Source organism: Sturnus vulgaris, chromosome 1 (assembly GCF_052056855.1).
Source record: "Sturnus vulgaris isolate bStuVul1 chromosome 1, bStuVul1.hap1, whole genome shotgun sequence".
Classification (NCBI taxonomy): Eukaryota; Metazoa; Chordata; class Aves; order Passeriformes; family Sturnidae; genus Sturnus; species Sturnus vulgaris.
The window spans coordinates 41,371,853-41,394,142 of NC_142243.1; the positions used below are offsets into that span (position 1 = coordinate 41,371,853).

Below are 22,290 nucleotides of genomic sequence, written 5' to 3' on the forward strand. Positions count from 1 at the left end.
AGCCTTACTATAAACTCTGCCAATAGGATTTGAGGTTGGACCTACTGAAGGCAACAAAACCCCCTATCTTTGATTTCTGCAAGTGTTGGATTAAATCACTTAATTTCATTTGCATGCTGAAAAAAAACCTCTTAATCTGATTTTGGCAAAGGAAGGGACAAGGCTACACGAAAAGTTACCTGTGAACTACTAAAATTATATGCATCTTGCAGGTCTGAAAGTTCAAGGTCTTACTATTTCAACAAATGTCTGCTTAAATTTCATTTACTTTAACTTCTGTTTTATCTGGTTTAATTTCCCAAGTACTTAAAACAATTGCAATAAGCCTTCAAGCCTGCACACATTCATGTAAAACTGTTTTTCCAGAGGTGAAGGGTCATATAGAAATATATAAATGCAGATTAGTTTGAATATGAAGTATGACTCTCTCTTTCTTGGTAAATATGTGTTGTCTTGTAAATTGATTTGTAACTTTAATGTGAGACGTGTCTTTCATTTTAGTGAGGGTGAAGGCGAGACACATTCCTGGGCTTTAATAGCAGTAGATTTTCCTTTGGAAAGGAAAGCTAGAATTTTAACAGCAGAGGAATTTTTTAGTTATAGGTGTTTCTTTACATGCCTCTTTATTTACAGGATTATCTTTCTGAGGTTGTTGAAATTTTACAAGAAGCCAACTTCACTAAAACTACTAAGTTTTCCCTCTTCTTCAATAAAAGAGCACCAAAGGTCCTAACACAGCCTTCCGGGGCTGTATTAGAGCCCTGTGATTTGAGATAGGTGGTGCTTGCATCTTCTGAAAAATGGGATTTATGAATATGATCTGTAAATGCAGTGTTAAAATAAATTGCATAAAGAAAATAAATTCCATAATCTGAAATAGCTTTTTAGGTTCTTTCTTCCTAACGTGATATTGCTCTTCAATAGAATGGTAAGATCTTGGATTTTGTCTACAGTAATAACAGTGTTTATAGATGTGTTATATAAAATAGTTATTCTATGGATTTCATAGCTTTTATTCTCTCCTAGTTCTGAAAAATATATTTTCAGTGGATGTGGGATTAGTGGTGACTAATAGGCTCATGTATGAGTGAAATCACTACACCCTTAGTAGTAAATATCTGTACCAGAAAATACTATTGAATATGAATATGTTTTAGTGATTCATCGTCTTGCATTCTCTTGAAAATTCCCTCTTCTCACATGCTACAATGTTCATTACTGTCTGTTTCTAATTGTGCTGTTAGGAGCAGAAATAGAAGGTCTCGGTTTCAAAATTGCTGATCTGCCCTTTCAGAATTTGGTGCTAATGACTCAAGATCCCTTCGAAAGCCCCGGGCTGGTTTAGATGTACAAACAAAAGATTTAATACGCCCCTCTCCTTTTTTTTTGTGATGTTTCTGAAACTCTTGGACAAGTTGTTAGTCCAAGTTGCTTACTAATTTCACAGAACAGTCTGTGAAAAATTAGACCCACTAGGACCATCTTCTCTGGGTGAAGAACCTTTGCTTGAAACTCCCCTGACACTTCAGGCTATTCTCTCCCACCTGTCACTGGTCTCCACAGGGAAGAGATCAGTGCCTGCCCCTCCTCTTCCTCACGAGAAAGTTGTGACTGAAATGAGGTCTCCCCTCAGTCTCCTCCAGGCTGAACAGGCCAAGTGACCTCAGCCACTCCTCACATGGCTTGCCCTCTACACCCCTCACCATCTTCACAGCCCTCCTTTGGACACTCTCTGTTAGCTTCATACCTCTCTTAGTTTGTGGTGCCCAAAACTGCCCCCAGCACTTGAGGTGAGGCTGCCCCAGTGCAGAGCAGAGCAGGACAGTCCCCTCCCTTGCCCAGCTGGTGATGCTGTCCCTGATGCCCCCCAGGACAGGGTTGGCCCTCCTGGCTGCCAGGGCACTGCTGGCTCACATTCAACTTGCCATCAACCAGAACCCCCAGGTCCCTTTGTGCAGTGCTGCTCTCCAGCCTCTTGTTACTCAGTCTGTCCATGCATCCAGGGTTCCCTGTCCCAAGCACAGAATCTGTCACTTTCCCTCGTTAGACTTCATACTGTTGGTGATTGCACAGTCCTCTGATTTGTTGAGGTCTCTCTGCCCTTGAGAGACACAGCAGTTCCTCCCAGTTGTGTATCCTCTGAAAACTTAGTATCTCCTGCAGTCCTGTATCCAAGCCATTGATGAAGATTTTGAGCACTGGGCTGAGGATGGAGCCCTGTGGAGCCCCACTGGTGACCATGCCCAGCCAAATGTCCCCTCATTCACTGTAACCCTTTGTGCCCAGCCCATGAGCCAGTTGCTCACCCATTCCATGATGTGTTTTTCCAGCTGTGTGCTCGACATTTTGTCCAGCAGGATACAGTGTGAGACAGTGTCAAAAGCTTGTACTTTACTGAGTGAAGGAATGATTTTCATAAACATGACAGCCAGACCAATGCAATTAGAGAATACAGAGCATCTAAATATTAAACTCTTACAGAAACATAGTATAATCAGTACACCATCAGTTCCCTGCAAGTAACTCCTGTTTGTTCCCCAAGCCATGCACTGGTCTGTGTGAGATGCTCTGAGTGGTATGTATTTTGTTGTTGTATTTTTGTGTGAATATGAGAATTTTGTCTTAAATTTTCAGGGTTTTGTTTTGTTTTTAATTAAAAATAATATACAGAGTAAGGACAACAAAGCAAATCAGTCTTTAAGGGAAAGAATAGTAATGTCTTATATTTTGGGGAAAAGTGCAAGCATTTAAAATTCCATGCAGTGGATGAAATGCCCAGAAATTATAATTCAAATATAAAAAATATTTTTTTGGAATGAATTTCCCCTTTGTGTGTATTTGGATGTTGTAAGTTAATGTCACAGTGTATTATAGGAAAAATGTCTCTCCAAGAAATTCAACAGCAGTTCTTTCCATACTTTAGGTCTTCATAATGTGGGCTTTATTTTCTCCCAAAACCCATGATTTGCCTAATGGAGTCTGCTTTAAACAAAATAAACTTGGTTATGCTATTTAGATATTAATTCACAAGAATGAAAGAGCCTCAGACTTGCTTATCTAAATCCAATTACTGCTGGTCAAATTCATCCCAGTGCAAAAGTTCCCAAGATAAAAGCATACATTACCTAAATGCCCAGAAACGCAGACTGTTTTCAGTTGGGTGGATTGTGCTTGGAGCAATGCTTGAGGCCCTGAGTGAACTCAAATGCTGGGGATATAATTATTAAGCTCTGAACTTGGAAATTGCATGATAACTCCACTGGTTTTTACTAAGCAAGGAAGAGTTCTGTACTCTGGTTACTTGAGTTTCAAGTTCAAGCTTCATTCTTTTTTTAAAGCATACAGGCAGTGGCTGGAATTGGATAAAAGCTGTGTTTTATACATGCCTGTGCACCCATTGCCTTGTAGACAAGGATAGCAGCACATGTGCAGCACAGAGTCGGGTGAGTGGTGAGAGATTTATCCTGTCTGGTCCCACAGACTTCTTGTGTTACAGGACTAGCTGTGGCCAACCTGAAGGTTGGCTTGGAAGACAGAAAATGCTGTGCCCATCCCAGAGGTTTTGTTTCCTTATAATGACATGGAAAAGTTGAAAAGTTTGAGTGGCCCCCAGCCGCCTGGCCTCTTAGGAAACCCATTCTTTGATGCAGCAATTCCTGGTCACAGCTGTAGCTCAGCCAGCTTCCTCTCTTGGCATGTTGCCTGCCAGCAGTGGGGTGAGTGGCACCTGGCTCCTCTGCCTGGAGCTAGTCCTTAGCTGAATCTCAGTTGTCTCCTAACCCTAGCTGTCCACTTACCTACCCTGCACCCACAGGCAGGAGGAGAAATGGCTCAAATTCTTTGTGTGCTTTGAGACAGCAAATTCTTCTCTGTTTGGGCATAGCTGTGGTTAAGGTTCATGCATCTTACAAGGGGTATCACTCACAGCTGAATGGTTTCCTTCAGGAACTATCTCCATTTTAACAGCAGTTATCAAATAACTTCCTGGAAATGATTGTGTTGAGCTTTGTCTGCAGTGTAAGTGCTGATCGACCGTCTGCCTGAAAGCTCTTAAAGTGATCTGCTTTGATGTACATACATTAAGGACTTATTTTGCATTGCTTGCATCTTTTCTGAGTCTGCTGAGTGGTCTGAAAATGTGGGGTGCAATGGGATGAGGCTCTCCAGAGTGATTTTTGACATAGCCAGGAGTGAACAGGGAGATTGTTTCTCTGTGCAGAGCCCTGTGGGCTCTTCTCTTTGTTCTAGCTTTTGTGTGCCATGGTATCAGTTACTGTTGTTAGTAAGTGAAGAGTTTTTAAGTGACCTTTATAATTTTAATAGTGTATGTCAGATGACTTCAACAGTTTCACTGTTATATACAAGATAAAGTAAAATTGGTTATGTTTTTAAGAAGGTATTTCCACCTCCATCTGAATGTTTCCTTGGAATGTGAGAGTGGCTGGGCGAGATAGGAATTTGTTTCAGCAGCTGCGGAGGTGCCTGATGTTAAAACAGGGACAGCATGTGATGATGCTACTCTGGTATCCTCTCACAGTTTCTGGTGGTATGTGACTTCCAGGGCACAAATATGTCTTTTCTTTAAATTTCATGACAGATTTTCCCTCATAGAAGCTGTCCAATAGATTTTTGTAGTGATGTCTCTGTTGGGGCATCAGTGTGGGCTGTGGCAGTGAGTTCCTTAAGAAGCTCTCTATTCTGGAACCTGCAGATTTTAAACTTTATAATTTTCTGGGCAGTCCTTATATGTCATGAGAAACAATTAGGACAACTAGTCACTATCTCACTGCATGGGTTCTTCATTAATGTGCTGAAGTCCTAATCTGTGCAGTTGTTCCTGACATGAAAGCTCTTTCAAAATCTGACCACCTGTTTTTCTGTGAAAATTATTACATAAAAAAGAATTAAAAGAATAATTGAATATAAACAATTACAATGATTTTTAAATGCACTTGAACAAATTTTGTTAGTGGTCACTATGCATTTAGATAACACTTCAGGAAGAGTGTCTGGAAATGTTTTGAACAGCAATTTCAATTCAGATGCTCAGTGGACACCTTCTTGACGTAGCCATCTCGGATTCATTACGTCTATTTCCTTGGCTAGCATGATGCATTTGGTTATCACTAATGATGCAGCCATTATTTTGAAGGTTTGGTAATATGGCATTGAAGTGAACTCAATTCTACAGTCATGCTTTTATGACCAGAATTTTTGATTCAATATCTCTGAAAGAGTACTTCCACGAACTGTACCCAAAAGAAAATTAAATAGTGCTCACATTTTCTCACAACAAGGAGACCATAGCTGTTATTACTTTATATTAATGATATCAGTAGTTTGTAGAACACAGGTGTTTAGGCTGTTGAATTTTGTAATAATTTCTATTTAAATATAAGAAAGCAAGAGATAAACTCTGGTGATGTATTTTATCCTTATTTTTGTGAATATTCCCATTGAATACATTTTTTTATACTTCTGGGTGAATCAAATCATGATTAAAGGTAAAACAAGCAGAAAGCCAAACAAGTTTGGAGGTGAGCTATAGCTTAATACCACACTTCACACATGAGAGAAAGAAATATGACTGCATTTGTAGGAGCAAAATACTTTCCTCATTTCACGCAGCACACAAACTAACGTTCTTCATCAGAACTGATGTTCTGATTACTGTAGAATAATTGCTTCAAATATTTAGTAAAACAGTGTCCAAATTAATTCCAATTACTTTCTTGTGGTAGCACTCAGGGTTTATAGCAGTAGATTAAATCGCCAACATATGGCTAATTGCCTATAACAGTGTTTGTTATTGTGGTGCCTCTTACCACTCTGATGTCTGTTTTTGCAAACGTGAAGGTGTGCACATAACTTTGAATGTGGGGAGAAGCATTTCCTGAATGGAATAGAATTCTGTGAGTGAAATCTCTAGTGTAACTAAGTGTTTGCAGGATCGTAGTATGTAGCAGATAACTCTATGAAATCTGTAATAAAAGCAGTGGAACCACAAATGCCTGTCTCTGCTGGCAAGAAATGTAAACTTCTAGCCCTCATGTGACTTGGATGAAACAACATATAAATTCATTAGGAGTGGCTGGGCTGAAATGCAGGCTAGGTGTTGGTTTTTGTTGGTGGAAGTTTAGGTAGGGGTCATGTTTTAGTTGAGGTTGTGAGTTAGCCACTGATTTTGTTAGATTCTTTTTCCATATATCTGTCAGAGGCACATTACTGTGCAAGATAGGCGTGCTTTTGCATTTTTTTCACGTATTTGATATTAAATCTAAGTAAATCAAATAAATGAAGATGCACCTCGTAGGCCAAATTTCCTGTTAGGTAGGTTGACCCACACAACAGTCATAAAGCACTGAATTGAACTTTTTTTTAGCCTTCTTAAGACGTGCTCTAATATCTTAGAGGCCAAAGTCAACTTCAGGTACTACCATGAAGAATTATAAAATTAAGTGGAACATGAGTGAGTATAAAGGCCCCAGTTCTGGAAACATCTGAGGTTATAACAGCATGCGATCATATGGTTGAAATTAAATCTGTTATGTATTTGATTGGAGTGGAGCCAGCTGTGGCAAAATAGATTCTCAACTACCTACTTGTGTACCCATCATAGTGCAGTGAACAATAGATTGTGTCTGCCTTCATAGCCCAAAATCCTTCTGGTCTACAGAGTCAGCAAGAAAAAGGGGCTGGAGAGAGGTGAAGGGGAGGAAGACTTGTATGACTTTTTTTTGGTTCCTAAAAGATAGCTGAGTTGAGGCTTGATTTAGTTTACACAGATTGTTAATACCCTTAGGTCAGTTTTTCCTCCTCCTCCTGACTGGTTTCAGACTGAAACAAAATGAAGAAAACATGCTTTTCCTCCTCAAATGGAAGTCAAATGAAAACAAATGCTTTTGCAGGTTCTTAGGGAAAGGAAAAATAGTGAAATAGAAAGTCTCACTTTGTATCATTCAGGAAAGCAGAGTAAAGAGAGAGGGAGAGACAGTGACCTTTATCTCAAGCTGAGTGGCTACATGTCACCTGCAGTATGGAAATTCAGCTGAGAACTTTATCTCAAACTTTTGCTGGTATCAAACAGTATGTTTAGTTAGTACTATTCCCAGTCTTTCCCATACGTGCTATTCTCCTTCATGAGGTATTTAAGTGTTTTTTTGATCTCAGGCTGAAAGTCAAGGGTCTGTTTTACGCTCTGAGTTATGGTACCATTCCTTTTTTTTTTTTTTTTTTTTTTTTTTTTTTTTTTTGGGAGGGGGTAACTAAGAAGAGTGTGTCCATGAATATGTGGCACAGTGCTCTAATTGCCCCTAGAGTTCTTAAGTTCTTTTCTGTGTAGTGGGAGACATGGATTTCCTCCTGAAGCAGAGAAGAGAATAGCAGCAAGGTTTTTCACATTCTGGTTTCTGGATTTCAAGTAGAAGTCACACCAAATCTATATTGCTTTTAATAAAAATTAACCAAATAAGCATTTGTCTACCATGTTTCAATGGTTTATAATTGATTTTTGTTATTTTCCATGGGTGTTGCTTTGCCATTACAATATATTATTTTCTTAAATCTTTTGTGGTGATGTGTCCCTTGTGGATGTAGAAATTTGTGTTTCATGGTAAAGTCCTCCAAATGAAAGCCCAATATATCAGAGTATCAATAATGCTTTTTAAAAAAATGTGGGAGAGAGCATTTTAAGGGAAATTCTCTTCAATGAAGACCAAGATGTATCAGTGATTTGAAAAATAAAATTATTTTACTTATTTTTCTGATGTCTTATGTTCATCCGTAACTATCATCTTCTGTGATCTTTTACCAGGATTTTGTGATACTTACTATTAAGTCTGCATTTTTAGTCTTAATCTCTGTGAGGTAAACACAGATACCTATTTTATGGTCTAGTTGCTTTATATAACAAGTTGTAGCTGTCTGAATTCCCCCTTCACCATGCTAAGTCTATCAAATTGCAGTGCAGTGCCATGCTATCTAGTAAGGTGATATAAATTCAAATGAGTATTAACATTCATCTTGGAAAGAGCTGGGAGATGCACACCAACCTCAAAGGTTCTGTTTATCCAAACTAGATAGAGTGTATATACATAGACATGGATGCACAGCTGTGCATGCCTGTGTATAAAAAGTGACCATAATTCCTTCATTTTCGTTCATCCTGGCGGAATGTAGTCCATCTGTACTGAAACTAAAAAAACTTAAAATAATTTAGTCAAAAAAGCCTCTTTACTGGTGTCAGTGTTCTAAAATCCTTACTGTGATTGGCATTTATGCTGGCAGTGCCTGGACCAGAGATGGACAGGTTGTGGCAAGTGCTCTTGAGGGGAACTCTAAACTAGTGGCATAAGGGATCTCTCCAGGGTTATCAGATGAACATTTTTCAAGGGCTCTAGACCTCTTCCTAGGATATGTATTATATATGCATGCAAAAATCACTATGTACTTTACTAAAATATAGTAACTTTTACCTCTGTTTTTTGTTTTCTCCGTAGGTATGGGAAAATTGTATCCACAAAGGCAATTCTTGACAAAAACACAAATCAGTGCAAAGGTACGTGCAATGTGTCCACCCTGTGAGTTCATTATCAGTTTGAATGATTGACTGGTGGCTTGACTGCCAAAGCTCTGGCTCCAACTGTGCAATCAACATAATGCACAGTATATTACAAACATATTTAATAATGCCAAAGCTTTGAGTTGTGCTTCCAGTAACATTGCTCATTAATTTTTTTCATTAACAAACAAAATGAAAATCACAAATCAGAACAAGTATCAAATTGCTTCGGCAGAAGAGTAAATTACCTTCTAACCACATAGTGCTGTCTGATTTGAATGATATCATCAGTGATGCAAATTGATTTCCTATATAAAGCTGAGAAACCTTTGGGAAAAGTTTCCCAAGGAAAAACTGGTCTAATTTTTATATTTTTGTGAAGTCTTGGCGTATGCTAATGGAAGAAGAAACTATTTTTTATGACACAAATAGATCTACAAGTTACAATACCAAGATATAGAAATAATTCCTCTTCCAGTTTTACGTTCCTAATTTTTCTGCTAATGTATGAAAATATTTTTAAATTAAATATAGCATATATGTGTGTGTAGCTGTGTTTGCTGAGGAAAATATTGACTAAAGTGTGTAATAGTATCTCAGGACTAGAATTGTTACTCATTTATGAGTCTGCAGTGTCACTGGGTCCTTGGGGGAGAAACTGTGCCTTAAAATGATTCTGTAGCTTTCCACTAGTGGTGTACAGAATACTTTTGGAGTAATAAGATCTACTACAGTGGCTTCTCCTGAAAAGAAGCACATCCTGGACAGCATTTCTATATGTGTTAGTAAAAAGGCATTGCAGTTTAAGACTATCTCGTGAGTGGCCAGATATGGGATGAAGAGAAGCAGTAGAGAAACATTCTGGGAAAATATGAGACAGGAGAAAAATCCTGCCATCCGTACCAAAGATGTTTTTGAATTTGTAGAAGTGTGTGATTTTATCTATTGCCTGGCAGAAACAGCATTCATTATCTACTCAGGAGAAAAGCAAGTTGGAATACTGCAGTTCTAGTCTTAGAAAATTCCACCAACCAATTTGTCATGGGCCATTGTCATAAGTTGCACTGCTGTGCATTTGCTTTTGCCTGAACGTGCGTTTGATTTCCTTGGGGCACTCTTCTGGCAGAATTCTGATAACATCACTCTGTATTTCTTTGAATATCATATCAGGAACAGGACCTCATTGTGTTTGGGGTTTGGTGGTTTCTTTGCTTTTTTTTGGATTGTTTTATAAAGGAATATTCTTGTGAGCAGAACTTCCTTTGCTCCCATTGCCAGTGGTAAACAAGGAAAGGAGTGGATCTGTTTGTGAAACACAAAATGTGAAGTGAAAATATTGTAAAGAATATGAATTGTAGAATTTTGAGAAAGAAAAATGTCTGGGTTTAGTGTTCTTTATATTATAGTTAGCTTTAAGATTATTTTAATAGGAGCCATATAACAATGAGTTGGTATTTTCTTTTAGTTTGCTTTCATGCTGTTGTATTACACTGTAGGGCAGAGATATCTATTTTTATTTTCAAAGATGGATCTTTATGACATAAGTAGAGCCATTAAAAGATCATAAACATAATTGGATTTATTAACAGTATGCTTTATGACATAAAAAGAATAGATGTGTTACTGCTTTAAATGCTGGATAGAGTTTCCTTTCTCTTCAGTAAGGCTGCCAAAAAAAAAAAAAAAAAAGAAAAAGCTTCCCAGGAATCAGAAGTGGAAGGGACCCGAAGAGGTCAGGACCTGCTTTGGGGCAGGATCAACTCTAACCCACTGCTGAGGGGTATTTCTGGATCCTTCACTCAAAGGCCTCCAGTGGTGGAGATTCCTCGAGCTCCTCAGGCAATCTGTGATAACACTCCCTCTCCTCGCTATAATGAAGCATTTCCTAATGTCTAACCCAAATCTCTCTTGATGCAATTTAAGTCTATTGCTTCTTTTCTTATCCCCAGTGGACACGTAGAGCAGTTTATTCCTTTCCTTTTTGCAGCAAACATATATATTTGAGGCCTGATCTGCATCTGCCATATCTTTTCCTTAGACTAAACACTAGTTGTTTAACTTTTTCCTTCAAGGCAATTTTTGTTTTAAATTTCTCAATATATTGCACTTTGCTGGTCTCTCTAATCAGCTCACTCCTTACCTGAAGAACTTAGAGCTGGGCATAGGATTTTAGATGGCCTAGATATGATAATTTTAAATCGTACAGAGAGGTTTCATTTGTCTTCTCTGTGATCACACAACTCTCCACCTTGTTGATGTATACATATAAATAATTTTATATGTGTTGAAAATACAGATGCATCTCTGAGGCACAAGGTGTTGCATGAGAAGAATGGTGCTGGTTTATGCTGAGAGATTCTGTGCAGCCCTTGGTTTTGTTAGTCTCTTCCAATGCTGCTGCCAGGCAGGCATTCCTTATTGTGTTCTCTGCTCTAGGTTGTTGATTATTCCCTCCTAGAGCTAGAACTTTTCATTTGTCTGTATTAAATTTTTATCCTATTTTTTTCCTGTGGTCTCCTTAATTTACTAAGATTTGAGTATAATCTTAAGCCTCCGGAGTGCTTGCAGCACTTACCTCTTTAGTATCCTCTTCACAGTTAATAAATGGTTTCTCTAATCCACTGGACAAGATAATGTGGAAAAGAGTGAATAATAACAGACTTGAGGAAGACTTTTGAGGAAACCCTCTCAGTGCACCAGATAGTGCAATACTCAGCCATTGAGAATTTATTTTTTAAACTGTATCTGCTAATCAGTTTGACACCTACTTCACAGCATTTTCAGCTAGCGCTTTTTTCTCCTATCTGCTTAAGTTATGAAAGAAAAGCAAGGTTTAACTAAAATTTATAATACTGAGCTATTCAAAAACTGGTTACATAGTTTTAGATAAGGTTGCGATATGACATTTTTTACTCTTTCTGAATCTGTGCTGCATAGGACTAATCACCACCTTTCAGGGTCTGTGAATGGATTCATACAACTGTTTGCTCCAAGATTTTTCCAGGAGTTGAAACTGTCTCTAAAACCGTAGAGTCTACAACTATTCCCTAGAAAAACCCAGCAAAAAACAACGAGCAACCACTGACTGCCCTCCCCAATACAATCCTGCTTTCCACCCAACCCAAGAAACCCCCAGACAAAACCCAGTATGCAAACAATAAAAAAGGAAAAACCCCACACTATTTGTTTGCTGCTTTCCAGTCTTTTGGGTCTCGCTCATTTTCTGCCTTTCTTGGGTCTCACTTTCTACGAGATTATCTTGTTAAATGAGCACATCATCCTGTGATGTGTATCCAATGAAGTAGGGTGGATTAAATTCAAGGAAATGGTAGAAATTATCACGTGATTAGTGATTGCAGAAGTTATTTCAGTGTCATTTGTGTGTTTACCAAGGTATAGAGTAAAGCTGAAAGTAGAAATATTTAATTTAGCAAGGAAATAATTTCAAAACCTCCATGTAACAACAGATCTGTTAAAACAGGTTGCTGCTTAGCAAGAAGTGTTAGCTTTCTTTTTGGAGAAATGAGGAAAACATCCAGTGATGTACTTTAAGTCATTTTCCATTATTCCTCAGATTTTAAAAAAATACCCACAGCATTCCTGTCATGATAAGAAACACTATTATAAGAAACACTGTTATCTAAGGATTTCTCTCCCTGGTCTGAATTAAGCAGTCAGATCTAAAGTAATCATATAGGCTGCAAGAGAGTTCGCTAGGGACACCTTTTGACATAACCTCTCATTTTCAGATTGCTCTTTGTTGGTGGCATAACTGTTAAGTGAGGCAGAGGAGAAGTAACAATCACCCTGTAACAGAACAATATATAAAACAAAATAAGCACAGTCATGACAACATGGCCAGAAATCTCTGAACAAAGCAAAGAGCAAATACATATGGAGAATAATTAAAAACAGACACATGATTCATTCAGATGTTCGAACACAAAACCCCTAATGAACAAGTTGGAGAGTTTTGGCTGCTTTTGCTTTTTCCCTTTCCCTCCCCTTTCTCACTCTTCCCCTCACACATTTCCCCTTCTGGGCCTACTGTATTTGCTCATTTAAAAAGCGGGGGAAATGAAATAAAAGAAAGCATTCAAGAGAAGCGTTAATCTGAAACGTGTAGACTCTTCTCTTCCCAGCCCTCGCCCCCCAGCCTCTCCAGCCTGGCTTGCCTTTGATAGACCTACGTGCTCAGAGCTGAGGGAATGAGTAATGGCTGTTTCACAGTACAGTTTCCATACCTCATAGCAATGGAATACAGAACAGTTAATCTGCCAAATACACAAGCCCATTTCTTAGAGTATGAATTACTGTCATCTGCGTCTGCCCTTGCAGACACTGTAATTGCATGCATGCATATTTGCTTCCTGGTTTAATCAGGGGCTTGCATGATTTTGAGTATTTTGCTAATACCTTAGAAGATGAGCACAGAAGAATGACTAAAAGTCTGAAATTTCACCTGTGAGAATTTTTTATTTATTTATTTTAATAAATAAATCCTATGAATCACAATAATTTGTAGGAGATAAACACTCCAATGGTATATTCTTCATTTTATGTATATTTTTTCAAACCCTGGGTGACTTGATATGTTGAATAGCAGTGTTTGCCTTAGGAGAGAAATGTGCCTAATATGACAAGGGGACACAGTGACTGTTTATAATTTTAGTATTTTCTAGTTGAGAAATGTAATCAATGATCTATTTCTTTTTAAAATATTAAAACTGGATGGATGCAGATATGCACTCATTAGGATTGTGGTAGGTTTATTGCAAACAAAAATGCCATGAGGTCATCTGTGTTAACCCACCATATATCACATACAATTTTATTTCTCCGGTTGCTTTGCTATTTTTAGACCAGGACATAAAATTTACCATGACCTATTTTATAAATTGAGAGTTTATTTGTGTAACAAAAATGGAATAACTGGAGGCTTACTATAAGTGCTGGAGATAATTGGAATGGCAAGATAAAGTGATGTTTCATATCTCCCAGAAGGAATCTGTCCTGCCTTGTGCTTCTCATATGCTTAAGCTCACCAACATCCCTAAATACTCTAATGCATGGGAGCTTAATGAACTGGAGGTTTCTGCTCTGGTGTTTTGACAAATAAAACTTATATGAATATAAGTATGAATATAAACTTATAAATATAAACTTATAAGTATGAATAAAACTTAAATTCGTATATAGTAGATATACCTTGGTATGTGTGTTAGATAAAATACTTTCAAAACTTCAAATTTTACGAAGTATTCTCTGGTCATATTATATGAAGAGTGAAGTTTATTTTTGATTATATGAAATTATGCATTTTTACTTTATATTTTTTAATTCATATTCTTATACTTAAGATGGCACAATTTGGTTGTGACTAGCAATGTGAAGCAAGTCCACGTAAACTAATAAGCTGGTTGGAAAGAGCTAAGCTGCATAGAAAGCTATTTAGTTAATAAATTTTATTTATTAGGAATAAGCTCGAATTACAATAACTGTGCTGTGTAATTTATGGTTCTCAGAATTGCCATTTTGAAAGGGAAAAAAATCCAGAGAAGTAGGTCTGTGCCTGATCACAGACTGTAAACTGTTCACACTAGGAGGGCGTGCACAGTGTGCTTCAAGGGGAAATGGATCTTGTAGAAAGTAAATAATTCGTAAAACAGACTTATTTAATTTTGAAACTCTAGACTTGTGTACCTAATAAATCAGCCCTATTTTTGATGCCAGAGTAGCAATAGATATGCTGGGTTTTTTGTGCATTAATTTTGTTTGTTTGCATTTTTTTTTCCTTTTTGATCCCCTCCGAAGCATTATGTAATGATTGGCATAATAGGTATCAAGTTATTAAAAGTGTATCAATATGGATTATTTTAATTCATCAGATTTTCTGACAGTGAGCCGTTTCTGAAAGCTGGGCATGTGCTGAGTGTGGGGCAGGAGCTCAGCAAGTTTTATCTGTGGCTCTGCTGATCCATCTCACCACTGACCTGCAGCAGCCACAACTCTCTGATGCTTCTGTTCCTGGCTCTCCTGAACAGAGTGCACAAACTATGCTGAGTTGCACCACTTTTGGTTAGCAAGCCAGCTGATAAAACCAAATCTCCAGAGGCAGAAGGACAAAGTCTTCAACAGTGTCACTGAGTCCCCATTTTGAAACAGTTGAAAGGAAAAAAGCAATCTTGCAATGCTGTGTCTTTTGATAAGATACATTAAACAACATGAGGCTAGTTGTTTGAAATTTGCGAATATTTGGAGGATTTTTAGACTGTTTTCTGGGAGTTTTTTTTAAATTTCAGTGGTTTTTTACTTTTACTCCTGTGGCTTTTATAAGTAAAGGTTGAGATAATATTTTTGCTGTATAAATTAAAAAGTAATGTTACTATGGAACCGCATGAGACCAAGCATCCAGTCTTAAGAAAAAATACCTAAAGGAGACATCTAAACACCTTGATGGCAGGCATACATCAAAATGAAGTGAAAGGAATTGCCACTAAAAAAACATGAGGTTGTTCCCTCACGAATGAAGTGTAAATTCACACCCTAGCTTAGCAAATAAAAGCTTGTTTGATCTCCAGGCTCATAAGCTATGATGCTCTGTAAATCTGACCACTTTAAGAAGTTACCAGAAACTATATGTGGGGTGGGAATGCTGCATATATATATATATATAAAATAACTACATAGTTGTCTCCTTAAATTTACAGATGATATGTTCACGGGTGTTTAGGTATCATAACAAAGCAATTTTCCTGGCACCTGTTGTGTTGGCCAGCAGGCATTATTATGTCTTGGCAAATGTGCAAGTGTTTTGCAAAATCTCATTTTAGCTTGGAGGTATGAGATTCTCCTGTCTGTATATTTTTTAATGCTTTTTACGTCTGCTGAAGTGAAATAGGAAAAGATCCAATGAGTTGTGCCCAGCAAGTCATCCTAGCTGGAGCATGCCAGCCCTGGCCAGTGTGTCACTGTGGTGAGGACTCAGAGACATCCCCATCCCAAAGCCTGCAGAATGCAGCTGCGCCTCAGCAAACATTCCTGACCACTTCTAAACAGCGCTCTGTCTCAAGCAAGACCTCTAAAAGTTGTTTATTGAGTTTAAAGCCAGGTCCTCTACAGAGGAAACTCCTTCCTAATTAGTTCCCCAGACACTTTCTTAAATGGCTTCTTTGCAGTTAAGGAAAAAATTTCCTGGGTCATTATCTTTTCATAAATGAACTCGTGGCCTAGCAAATATTTTCTGTAAGGAGACCCAAGACGCTTAAGTATTCTGTGACATATCTAATCTGTGATTATTCTTAATTTACTGCTTCCAAAATCTGCAGGCCCATATCGCTGACAAATAATTGGTTTAACTTTGTTTCCTTCCAGAAAAATAAAAAAGTAAAATTTCTATTTGTACACAATGATTAATGTTTTGATTCATTGATCTGTATAAAACTTTGCCAATAGCTTGGCATGCACTTGAAGTGCATTTTGGGACTGGGTAATGCTAGTAGGCTCTTAGTGGTCTCAGCAGATTTGGAAATATCTATTTCATATCACAAAAAAATGAACAGAAGAGAATATTTTTTTATCTGAACAATGGCTCATAATCAGCTTTGTTGAAAGCTTCCTTACAATGCCTTGGCTTTTTCAAATGTCTTGAAGAATTACTTTGCTTAAGCTTTTTTTTCTGATGCCGTGGTACAGCATCCTATACACCAGTAAATCTGTTTGGCCTCTGGCTGCTTGATGGCAAGTAATCTCTTCTAAAAGTGATGGTACTCTTTTCAGAAGTTATTTTCTCAAAAGTCTAAAGACCTTCAGCAGCCAACCTGGCGAAACCCAGGGCAGAGGCAGGAGGAGGACAGTGCCCAGGTCCTGAGTTTTGGTAGAGCCCACTGGGTTACAGCATATGCCAAACACATGCTGCCTTGATACAGTGAGAGTTTGATAATGAATCCAATTGACAGGCTCTTATTGAACGTGGGTACTCAGCATTCTGGATCAGATCTGTGAGTTACAATGCGACTTCACTTCTGTGGTTTGCCAGCAGAGATGTCAGTGCTTGCTCTTCTCCGATTACTGCACACCCCCTGCTTTTGTTTTGAAGAGTAGAATTCGCTTACGCAAGTGAATTAAGTAAATGTTCCCTTTCTTGGTAGAGGGTATGCTGTGAAACACTGAGAGACTGTGCCATCACTTTTATTACATCTGTCTTTCTGAGTGTCTGAGGGCTGCCTGTCTGGAGATGGTGTAGGATTGCTTGAACAGGAATAGATGTGCAACACAGGAGAAAAATCATCACTGCTGGCAATAAAGATGTAGCTCACTCACTGCTGATCAAAAAACCCGCCCACACCACTTCTGGGAAAGGAACTGCTGGGCATTAATCATATTGCTCCATCTATTTAGGCTATTGTAGCCATATATGTGAGCACTAAAGCTCTAGGTGCTAATCAACAGTGAAGAAAACAATTGTACTCTACAAAAAAATAACTAAAAGGCAACCTTGCCCTATGGACTTCGCAGTCTAGGTCTTTGAAAAAGAACAGGATTCACAGTCAATTTAGGTACCATAAGTAATATTAGGATTTTGAATGGAGTTAAATGATGTTTCTTTAAATTACTGAATTCTTCACCAAAAAAAACCACCAAAAGAAGCCCCAAAAACCAAACCAAACCAGTCTTTCAGCTCTACTGAGAATAATCATGCATTTGGATAGCAGTTAGTGTGTTTTTTCAACCCAGAATGTTTTGAGGAGAGCTAAATTTATAGATGAGAAAAGGAGGAGGCCATGTTAGGGGTGCTAGAAATGATTCTCCTACTTGATGAAATAGTTTTTTTCTGACTTGGTCTTCCCCAGGACCAAAAATTGGCTGATGTTTTCTTCCATTAGATGGCAGTGGTGTGATATGTGGTTTCTCTGGACCCCCCAAACTACAAGTTTTAATAAAAAATTACAAATGGTTAAATTTTCTTAGTTTGGTTTCCAATTTCAGAGTCTTCAAGCTGTCCATTTTTTATTCACGTAGAAGTTTACAACTTATTGTCCAATTTGAAGAAAAAAAGGCTGGGACTTGCAAATAGAACCAAGTTAAATATTTTCAGAAATTGGGCAGTTATGTGGAATGGACACTCAGTTGTCTTGCTACAAGAAACATGGGATGAATTTAGTTTTGGTCCAGCTGAAGTAACTACAGTAACTCACTAGTTGCTCCTCTATGGTGGAACCAGAGCTCGTGCTGGTTTTGCCCAACAAGGAGTTTGGGAGGGAGGTGTAGGTATGAGAGCAGAGGATAGAAACAGTAGGGAATGCTTGAAGAGAGGGATGGGAGTCACTTCAGCAAGTTGTAGCATCACACTTTGGATAGGACATGGGCAGAGGCAAGACAAGAGGGGCTCAAATGTATAAAACTACAGGCTTTATTTCATTGTGTATAGAATGCATACAGTTCTGTTTTATTTTAAACAAAGCAGAAAAAGAGTTGCCTATTTTTATATGATCTTTCAGGCACATTCCTTTGCTGCTTGTGATATTAGTTGTGCTGTTGTTTTTTATTAACTTATTAAATATGGAGCAGTAAACACTATTTATTTTTAAATTAATTGAAATGGAGTTGTTGCCCTTCATGGCTTTTTATTAATTGAATATTTTTGCTAAGCTGTCTTCTTTCAGAGCAAAGGTTGCAGTCAGGAGATGGGGGTCAATGGGACCTCCATTTAAATGCATGTTATCTCTATGCTAATTGCCTGCATATTTAACCAACCAAGCATGTCATTCTGCAGAACGTAAAGGTTTTTGTGGTCAGCCTTTAATCACAAAACAGCAAGAAAAAGTCTGAGTGACCTGGTTTGCCTGAGGTATCTTGGTAGCTCTTGTCAGTCACTTCAGCTCACAGTAAATTGTAGGGTAAATTCCACAGAATTGATGGAAGGTATCTTTAAAAAAAGCCCCAAAACTGAGGGGGAAAAAAAAATCTGTGCTCCATAGTTTACTATTAAATTTTTATTTATTTGTTGCACATTGTTTTTAGTAATTTCCTTTTTAAATAGAAACAGGTTTTATTGCTGGTATAGATAGTTATTAGAGAAGAAAGTAATGAAACAGACATTAAGTATGCTTCGAGTTTTGGAGATACATACATATTTATCAAGTTGGGTGAATCTGAGTTCTTACATCAGAAAGAATTGCATAGCTCTGCCTGCCATGCTCTATTTTCTTGGGTTTTTACTGCAGAATTGGTAAAATTGTTACACTTAAAGGAGGGGGTTGTATGCTGTGCAACAAATTCTTCTGAGGCTGCTGGGATTTAACTTCTGATATGTTTTCACCAGTGTCTAGCAATGAGATTGAGCTTTTTTTTTCTGTCAAATTTGCTTGAATGGGGTCAGTCAGTTCAAAAGTTATGGGAAAGGAGGGCCTGACAGGGAAATATATGTAGATATTTCTGCTGGATGTTCTTTGCCTTGCTTACTGCTTCTTTTGTAATAATTCCCGGAATTCAGTTTGCCTTTCTGAGCAAATAGGAAGCTGACACTTTTATAGACATTTCAAAGGGCATTATAATGTAAAGCCAGAATTTTCTTTCGTGTGCACCACTACATTTATTTCCATTTAATTTCTTCTTCTGGTTTGTTACCCAGTTGCTTACGTTAATAAGGTTCTTCTGCAGCTCTTCACAGATGCTTCTCCTGTTTTGTCTCCTAAATAATCTTGTCACGTCACTGCTTAGCCTCTTCTTGTCATTTAGAAGTGTGTTCTGCAGTATGCGTCCTGGCAAAGTTACTTATGGAAGTCCACTAGTTCTGCTTCCCCCTTGTAAGAAAGACCATGCCCTCTACCCTCTGTTTTTATCTCTTAACCAATTGTTTACCCAAGAACTTTCCCTCTTAAGCTATGGCTGCTTAGTTTCCTAAGAAGTCTTTTGTGAGGGCCTTGTCAAATGTCTTTTGGAGATCCAAGCAGACTATATTAGCCAGATCACCCTTATCCACAGGCTTGTTGACCTTTTCAAAGTACTCTAATAGGTCTGTGAGACAAACCTACAAAAGCCAAGTTAACTCTTTCAATGTATCGGATTTTGCTCTGTTTCTGTAATTTCTCATGGTATAACATCAAGTTTACAGACCTTTATGTACCTGGATCTTACCTAGGGTGTTCTCAGAACATTGGGAGCATGTGTGCCACCTCCCAGTCCTCAGGTATAAGGTCAGTTTTAGGGAAAAAAACAAACCTGCACACCACTTCTTAGTGTGTGTAGTCAGTTATTGCATCCTGGAGCTCTTTTCAAACTGGGAGGGTGAATACCATCTGTTGTTGCAATTTGTTAGTGTTCTCTTTTGTCAATTTGTCCCATAACCTTCTCTGTGGTCATTTAAAATTAAGAGTTGCATCTGTTCTGGGCTTCCTAAGCAACTGCTCTCTGAAATAGCACCTAAAAATGTGATCTTTGCATTGCATCCCATTTTGCCCAATCTGTGTAGGGATGATAAAAAGTTCTCTATGAGCACTCTAGTTACTGTTTTTCTGCATAGTTCTGCATTTCAGCTGGACCTGGACCTGCTTGCCCCTGTGTGCAGCTCTTCCGTGGGCAAAACATGGAAATAATAGTTGGCATATTAAATTGGGTAATTCCCACTTTAGTTTCTTCTCCCAAATTATTTGATAGGGTTGTTCCTACCACTTCTTTCCATCCAGGTAAGCTATTTGAGCTCCCCCTCCTCCTGCTGCCCTAAAGACAAAAGCTAGAGTTTGCTCCTTCTTTCATGCAGTCAAACTCATGCTCCTATGGTCTCAGTTTATTTCTTGGAGATGCTGAGGCTCTTCTTACTCGAAAGCCTATAGAGAAGGATTGGTGAGGAATGGAAGACATAGCATTTAAAAGAACATTCACAAAACCAGAGCAAAACAGAAGTGTCTGTGAAGAAATCTGTGTCTTGTATTAGGCAAGGGAAAAAAATGTGTGCACAATACTGGCAGCAAGGCTAAGTGAGAGTAAACAGGCCGTGATTAAATATGGGTGAGAGTTTCTGACCACCGGGGCAGCCAAATTTTGGTAGGGAGGCTGGAGCAACTTGGTTTTTATGACAGCAGGAGTTGTGGCACTAGCCTGCTTGAGAGTGGGGTCAGGATTCTTGCCCCAGTGCATGCACTTATTTCAAAGAGTTCCTCCACTGTTCTGAGTCTCGAGCCAGGCAAATATTTTAACATGTTTTTTCATACAACTGCTTTAATAGTCTCAGTAGCTGCACCCCAGAAGGAGCTGTGGGGAGGCAGCTGGGATGCATGTTCCCTTTAGGGAAGCTCTCCTTGGGGCTGTTGTGGCTGGATGCTGGCTCAGGGCTCTTGGAACTGTGACACTCCACCACACTATCTACAGCCCTTCTGAGCAAATCTTTACCTGCAAAACAGCTTCTAGGGCAGCCTATTGAAGAAAAAGCCTGGCTCTTGAGTTAAAATAGAGGGCAAATGTGTCACTCATCCTGAGCCAGCCTGACTGGCTGTACTGGGGTGCCTGAGAGTGCATGGGGGAAGCTGTGATGGTTGTCTGAAATGCTTGGGAGCAGGAGCTGGAGGAGTGAAGTGTGGCTCTGTTACAGTTCATCTCCTTGCAAATTACCTGTGTGTTTGCCAGTGTGAGGCCTAGGAAATGTCTGCAGGTTTGCACATTAAAGAATTAAAAAAAAAAACTCCAAGTGGATTTTGTCAAATTAACCTTCAAAATCCCAGCAAGGTGAGCTTTTCAGTTTGGAAGTGAGGATAAGGCAGAGGACTGGCTATGAAATGTTCTTCTATTATTTTAAATGGTAGTTCTGACTGTCACTAAGTCATTTCATATTAATAAGGCTTGTAAGAAAATAGGATTTTCAAATTACACTTTTAAAACTCCTTGTTCCCACTGTGTTTTAGGGACGAGTAGAAGCACATGTTACCCATAGGACTAAGTGAAACCAGAAATTTTGTTTTAATTTGGGCAGTCTTTACTGACACTCAGCTCCTGTGTTTGGCATTCCTGAAAGGGAGAAGAAGAGTGGAATGTAAAAGGGGAAAAAATTTCCAGTCAACATTTGGTTTGAATTTACATACAGCTTTAGAAAAGAATGGGAAAAAGGAAAAAGGTACCATTACAATTACGGTGTAGGTCCACTTTATCCTCAGAAAAATCTGTTCTGTAAATCTCCCCTATGCCTTTCTTTCTATATGCTTCATGAGTATCTCTGCACTGTTATTTTATCCTGGTAAATAATGTTTTAAATAGAGGGAACTTTACAATACAGAAATGTTTAGATTGGCACGTAGAAAATTGTGCTTCATTATTTATTTTATTTTAAATTTATTTAATAACACCCCCATCCCTCCAGATCCCGCATTCCTTCAGAAAACAGAAATAAGATCTAATATTATAGGTTATCTCCTCTCTGGTACAGATCCACAGATTGAAGATCTTGTCTGTGCTATTCAAGACATTGTAAGAAAATATCTGAGTTTACCTAAAGAAGGCCTTCAGTTCTAAGGCCTCAGTTACCCTGTGCAGAGCAGTGCTATCAAGGAGCTTGTGATATACATGGAGATACATGTAAATATGAATGTATCTGTGTTTATGAGGACTTAATGTCTCAGTCTATCTCATACAACACTTTCAATCATGGTGCAGGAAAAAACAATTCTGAGCATTTAAGTATAAGTTAAACAAGGCCCAATTAATAAATAAGTAAAACTGTAATTTTGATCTGGTGGTGA

General features: G+C 38.3%; 1 protein-coding gene across 6 annotated transcripts in view; it reads left to right on the top strand.

Annotated features, from left to right (window-relative positions):
- The window catches only part of RBMS3 (RNA binding motif single stranded interacting protein 3), a 701,354-nt gene that overhangs the window by 372,595 nt on the left and 306,469 nt on the right, over window positions 1–22,290 (top strand). For all 6 annotated transcript variants that reach the window (XM_088164438.1, XM_088164432.1, XM_088164435.1 and 3 more), the window contains one exon: window positions 8,499–8,557. In XM_088164438.1, the coding sequence (XP_088020564.1) occupies window positions 8,499–8,557 (59 nt within the window). The remainder of the gene's footprint in view (window positions 1–8,498; window positions 8,558–22,290) is intronic.